At 49.9% G+C, this 6,497-nt stretch overlaps 1 protein-coding gene across 1 annotated transcript in view; it reads left to right on the top strand.

Moving 5' to 3' along the window:
• The window catches only part of HIVEP3 (human immunodeficiency virus type I enhancer binding protein 3), a 61,397-nt gene that overhangs the window by 47,799 nt on the left and 7,101 nt on the right, over positions 1 to 6,497 (top strand). Inside the window, exon 4 of the mRNA XM_006839823.1 lies at positions 1,104 to 1,190. Coding sequence (XP_006839886.1) covers positions 1,104 to 1,190 — 87 coding nt within the window. The remainder of the gene's footprint in view (positions 1 to 1,103; positions 1,191 to 6,497) is intronic.

The following is a 6,497-nucleotide window of genomic DNA, read 5'->3' as shown; positions in this document are numbered from 1 at the left end:
ATCCCAGGAGTCTTACATCTGTCTATTCTTCTCTTTTCCATGCATCCAGTCAAACGTTCCAACTAATAAAATTAATGAATCAGAGCACCTGAGTCTGGAGCCTTAGAATTTATTATAGGAATGATCATATGACAATATAGCCATTCTTAGAGCAACAGGGAGCATGTCACTGTTTGAGGGTGGCTGCTAGGCTAAAAGGACCACTTGGGGGCATCAGGCCTTCATTCTCCTAGGTGTAAGCCAGGGTGCCCTGCTCCTCTTTCATGCCCACAGAGCTCTGGGACTTGTGAAATATTATAGATCCATAGGACAAATGGCCCCTGATTCCAGAGCTGCTGTCCCTGCTCATGATACTATAGGGCTGGACTGAGGACCTGGGTTAAAGGCAACTTCCCTTCTGAGGGCGTTGTAGACATAGATGCAGACAGAGCCTGTGCTCTGGCCTTCCTGGTACAGTCCCATTGGGGGAAAAGGCCCAGGAAGGAGCCCCAACTTCTGTAAAGGAAGCCAGGGCTCGGACCCCAGCCTTCCTGGGTTCCTGTCTGCCTCACTTTCCTGTGCTCACCTTCTGCCCTCTCCCCATTCCCAGTGGTGACTTGGGCCCGGTTCTTCTCTGCAAACCCCGTGGGATCCCCTAGAAGTGGCCTTAGCCAGAAGGGAATCCCTGGCACCCACTCATTGTGTTGTGTAATGGGAGCCCCCCATGGCACCCCAGCACTGAGACAGTCCACAGTTCTAATGATTATCCCCAAAACCTGACCCAGAGCTAAACCAAAAACTGGGAAAAAGTGGTCACAGCAGAGGTCTCTGAATTTCTTGTTTGTTTTTAACCAGCATTGTACCCCCTCCTCATACTCTGTACCCCTTCACAACCCTACTCCCACCCACCCCAGCTCCTGTGTCCACCTTGAATAGCAGCTGTGGTTGTGCATCCATCCTGGGTACTGGGGCAGAGTGATGCCCAGTTCCTGCCCTCCCTACAGCTGGCAGGACCTGGACTGTGTAAGAATGGATGGCGAAAGCCAGGCACTGCCTCTGAGCCCCAGCCAGCCCTGGCACCGGGCCCTCCAGCTGAGATGGAGCCTGCTCTCCTTTCTTTCCAGGGAATCTGACTAAGCACATGAAGTCGAAGGCCCACAGCAAAAAGTGCCAAGAGACAGGGGTGCTGGAGGAGCTGGAAGCCGAAGAAGGTAATAAGTCAAGTCACCAACTCCTTCCTTGCTACTCCTCTCTCCTCCTCTTCTCCCCATTTTCCCCTCTTTTCTTCCCCCTGCCTTCTTCCTCTTCCCCTCTTCCCTTCTATCTCTCTAGCTTCTTCCTCTCCTTTTCTCTTCTCTTTCCCCATCCCGACTCTCTCTTTCCTTCCACCTCCTTTCTCAATTCCCCACCTCCTTTTCCATCCCATCTCCTGCCCCCCTCCATTTTCTCCAATTATTTGGAAACCATGAAAGATGTTAAACTCATAGAATGGTCGATTCCACTCCCCCTACAGCCACAGCTATTTGGGCACTGCATTCTGCCAAGCAATGTCTGCCTATTTAGAACATGCTTGGCCCACAGTAGGTACTCAATGAATGTTGGTTAAATAAATGAATTACTGAATAACTGTAGCCAACACAGATTGAACAGCCACTGTGAGTATGTGTCAGGCATGTTCTAAACACAGGCCCTGGATTATCTCAGGAAATTCATACATTGCTTCAGTGAGGCACATACTATATTATAAGCTCCATTTGCACATGAGTTCAGAGAGGTTAAGTAACCTGCCTAGGGCCACACAGCACAGGAAGAGGCAGAACTACAATCTGAAGCTCAGGCGCCTGCAGAACCCACAGGGGTGCTGAACACAGTTGGGAGCTGTCAGTTGGGAGGGCCTCCTGACTACAGTGACTAGGTGCAGATGAGGAAGCTGGGACTCTGGGAGGCAAGTAACCGGCCAAGATCACATAGCTCATCAAAGGCAGAGCAGGATCTGGGGTTCATAGCTCCCCATCTCCCAGCCCTGAGTTCCAGAACCAGGACGTGCGCACACACAAACAGTAGGCATACATGTATGGAGATCCCAGCCCAGACATAGCTGAGCCAGACCCCTCACCCAGTGTGGGGGAGCTTCTGGAGCAAGTGGGAGGCAGTGAGATGGATGGAGTAGGGGTAATTGGTCATGCCCTGCAGGCCCTTCAGACCTTGTTCCCTGTTTGCACCTTCAAAACCCATTCTGATTAGTCATGGGTTTCTATTTGTGCTCTATTGGAATGTTTCCATTAGAGGCTCAGTCAACCCAGTTACAACCTGCCACCCATAGTCACATAAGTCTTGAGCCTTGAAGATCCATCCCCACACTCACACCTACACATACAACCTGGAGCGGACTGGGTCTGGGAGACCATCTGGGAGGCTTTCCAGAGCGCTGAAGCCAGACGCCACCCCACCCCTGGTCATGTCCCCCATGGCTGAGAAGGAGCTTTTGACTAGACAAGGGAGGGGGGAGGTGAATCAAAGGCACTGAAGGAGGGGCTAGTGGGAGTTTGCCACTAGCCTCCTCTCCTGGAGGAGGCAGCAAGCACCCTCTACAACTGGCAAGCTTTTGACCAGATCTCCTAAAGTCAATCAGGGCTTACTGTGCAACAAAAAGGGGGTGGGGTGGCGTGTGTGTGTGTTTTGTGTATGTGGGTGTGTGGTTCCATCTTTGTTTTTTCTCTTCTGGGAATATATTTATAGTCTTATGAAAGAGTAAAAGTTAAACCCCATTTTTACTTGGGTGAAATAAATCATTTTTATTGAATAGAATACAATGAGCCTAGGGCTTTTCCTCAAAACTAGAATGTGGGGTTACCGCGGTTTTCAAGACTGTATGGTAGGCTATTTGCAGACATTGTCTCATTGAGTCCTCATAATGGGTGGTGGAAAAATGTTTTGCCCCATTTTAAGGTGAGGAAAATAAAACTCAGAGAGGTCAAGGCAGCCACCCAAAGGCATGCCAAGACCACTGGTTACCCATCATCCTAATGCCTAGTGGACTGGGGGGACTAAGCTCAAGTCTGGGGCTCTTCTGGTGGGAGAGACCCTGGGCAGGTCCCTGGCCCTCTCCTAGCCCTCTTTCCTCCATGGGACAGGTAAGGCTGAATCAGGGCTACCTTTTGAGTTAGTTGTGGAGTTGGTTACAACTCACAGCAACCCTGTACAGGGTTTCCAAGGCTGTAAGTCTTTATGGGAGCAGAAAGTCTTATCTTTCTCCCATGGAATAGCTGGTAGTTTTGAACTGCTGACCTTGAGGTTTGCAGCCAGATTCCTAACCACTACACTACTAGAGCTCCTTACCTTTTGAATAGATGAAGTCAATACATTCATTTCAGAAATTATTACCAAATATCCCATGGCCCCAGGCCTTGTTCTAGGTGCTGGCGAGACAGAGGAAGCATACATTCTACAGGAGAACACGGGCAATTAATAAAGGTGGAATATAGTGGGGATAGGAATCCTGGTGTAGTGCTTTAGGGTAAGCACTCAACTGCAAGGTCAATTTGAACTGCAAGGCCAGAGGTTCAAACCCACCAGTCACTCCTTGGAAATCTATTCATGGTCACTATGAGTTGGAACTGACTCAATGGCACTTAACAACAACAACAACAATTGTTGGGGGTAATCATGAAGAAAAGTCCAAAAGTGCCAGGTAAGCAGCTGAACAATTTTTTGGGGGAAACCCTATCAATGAGAGAGGTAGGAGCACAGAACCTGAATGGAGCTAAGGGTCAGGGGGCCAGGTGGTATCTGGGGACCAGTGTTCCAGGCAAAGGGAACAGCAGGTACAGGGTTTCTGGAGGACACAGACCTTGGCTGATGTGGGATGAGCTGCTAGACAAGGAGGGGGATGGCAGTTGTGGGGGCAGGCCAGAGGGGATTGGGCCAGATCCTGTGGGGCAGGGTGGTCTTGGCTGTACTCCAGTGGGGAAACTCCTTTGACTCTGGCTATATTAGAAAATGTCCAAAGTATGAGAGACAAAGTTTGGCCATCTTGGCCTCTAAGGAGCACTCTGGCTGCACTTCTTCCAAAACGGATCTATTGGTTCTTTTGGCAGCCCATCCTTAGAGGCCAAGATGTCCAAACTTCATCTCTCATACTTTGGACATATTGTCAGGAGGGACCAGTCGCTGGATAAGGATATCATGTTTGGTAAGGTGGAGGGTCAGAGAAAAAGAGGAAGACCCCCAATGAGATGGATTGGCCAAGTGGCAGCATTGATGGACTCAAGCGTGGCAACAATAGTGAGGTTGGCTGAGGATCGGGCAGTGTTTCATTGCTATGAGTCAGTACCGACTGGATGACACCTAACAACAACAACAACATATTAGAAAATGGCCAGGAGGGGGCAGAGGTAGAAGCAGGAAACCTAGCAAAAATCATGGCTTGTTTGGGGTAGGTAAACTAGAGAACGCACAATGGAAGTGGTAATCCCAAATGCACATTTTAAAGGTAAAGACTACAAGTTCTGCTACCACATTATTCTGGGGGAGAGGGGATCTTGAGAAAAAGAGGAACAAGGGTACTGCAAGGTTTTTGGCCAAGGTCTGTGTCCTAAGAAACTAGAAGTATGGAGTTGTCATGTCCCACGACGTAGACTATTCAGAGAGAAGCATTAGCGTTCGTGTCTGTTAGACACACGTGACCATGTAGGACAGCCTGGATGAGTGGGCTACCTAAGGATGGCCAGGGCTGCTGTCCCGCCCTTGAGGATGATTCAGTTGAGCACCAGCGCCACCTGGTGGCTAAATCTCGGTGGCGCAAACTTTAGTTGCATGCCCTGTTCATCCCAGGCCCCAAGTGGTTTCTCAATGCATAAACACCGTTTTTAAACGAGCAGTGTAAGAATGCAAGGGCATGTGTGTAAGCTGTAGATAGGGCTGAGCCATGTGCAAAATGAGAGGTGGAGCTAGGTGAGTTCCAGAGGTCTTGTGAGTCCTCCACTAGGGAAATCAAGGCCAAGGGAAAAACTGCAAAGTGGGCTTTATTTCCTACCCCCATCCCTTGTGGTTGTTATTGTTGTTGTTAAGTGCTGTTGAGTGGGTTCCAACCCATAGCAACCCTGTATAGGGTTTTCAAGGAACAGCTGGTGAGCTTGAACCACCGACCTTGCAGTTCAAATTGTTTTGCAGTCTAGTGCATTAACCTACAGCATCACACCAAGTCAGCTCAAATTCATGTTGACCCCACGTACAACCACAAAATACTGCCTAGTTCATTTGTGGAACCACTGTGTGTTTTGAATGCCTTCTAGCCTAGGGGACTCATCCTCTAACACTATCCAATCATATTCTGTTGTGAACCATGGGGTTCTCACTGGTTAATTTTCAGAAGTACAGTGCCAGACCTTTCTGCTTAGTCTTATCTGGAAGCTCTGCCACTGAAACCTTTCCATGATGGTGGATCCTGTTGGTATTTGAAATCCCAGTGGCATAGCTTCTAGCATTACAGCAGCCCACAAGTCACCACAATACAAACTGATAGATGAGTAGTGTGCCAAGGTGGACCCCTATCCCATCTAATCTCCATTCTGCTCCCAGGTACAGGCCTTGCCTCACCCTCTTGGGCTCTCCCTTCACCTGCCAACCCTAGTTCCACCCTAGAGTTTTGACCTCCATCGACTGAATGCATACTTTTCCTGAAGTTTCCACTTCACTGCAGTGTCTTGACTTCAGTCTTGGGCTCTCTGGCCCCAGAGCACCTGGACATGGGGGGCTCAGAAGCCTGCTTGCACCAGCAGCCTGGGTCAGCTGTACGTTTAGGGCTCTTTGACAAGAGTGGACCCTGGTTGAACCAGCAACCTGGGTCTGGTCAGCATGTATGTCCAGCTGTCTTGGTCAGGAGTAGGGTGATGCTGGCATCTCAGCATGACATCGGGAGGCTGGCCAGCTGACCCCTCAAGCCCATCTGTCACCTGTCCATACCTTGTGGGCCAGAGATACAGTTCACCGCAGTCCAACCTGGTCATAGTGCTGGCAGGACCCACACACTCAGGAGCTTGACAGGTGGGCCATATGTTAGCTGAGTTCCCTGCAGCATCCCAATGGCTGCCCATTTCAGAGATGCCCAAATCTGTTTATGGTGGCCTTGCTGGTTGGGGCAGCCCCACAAGAAGCCAGACCAGGAGGCTGGACCTTCAGAGTCTGCTCTGAACAAGAGTGTGGCTGAGATAGAGCCCTGCTCTGCAGCCAGAGCCAGCTGAGGTCTACAGAGGCCCAGGTTCTACCAGCAGCTAGAAACCACGGTGGCACATACACATTGTGCCTGATGGTGGCTCTGTGCTACTGGGTCAGCCAGTAGGACTGTCCTGTCCTAGAATAATAGGGTATTCTAGGAGGAATAACCCTGTGCCCAGCAAATAATAAATACTCAAATCACAGTGATTGGCATGATTTGAGCACTTACTATGTGCTGAGCATGCGGTACCTCCTCCTTGCAAACCCTGGGAGGTGAACCACTCACATTCAGTTGGTACAGG

Source organism: Chrysochloris asiatica, unplaced genomic scaffold (assembly GCF_000296735.1).
Source record: "Chrysochloris asiatica unplaced genomic scaffold, ChrAsi1.0 scaffold00026, whole genome shotgun sequence".
NCBI classification, from domain to species: Eukaryota; Metazoa; Chordata; class Mammalia; order Afrosoricida; family Chrysochloridae; genus Chrysochloris; species Chrysochloris asiatica.
Note: the sequence above shows the minus strand (reverse complement) of the source record. Positions and strands in the feature narration are given on the sequence as shown.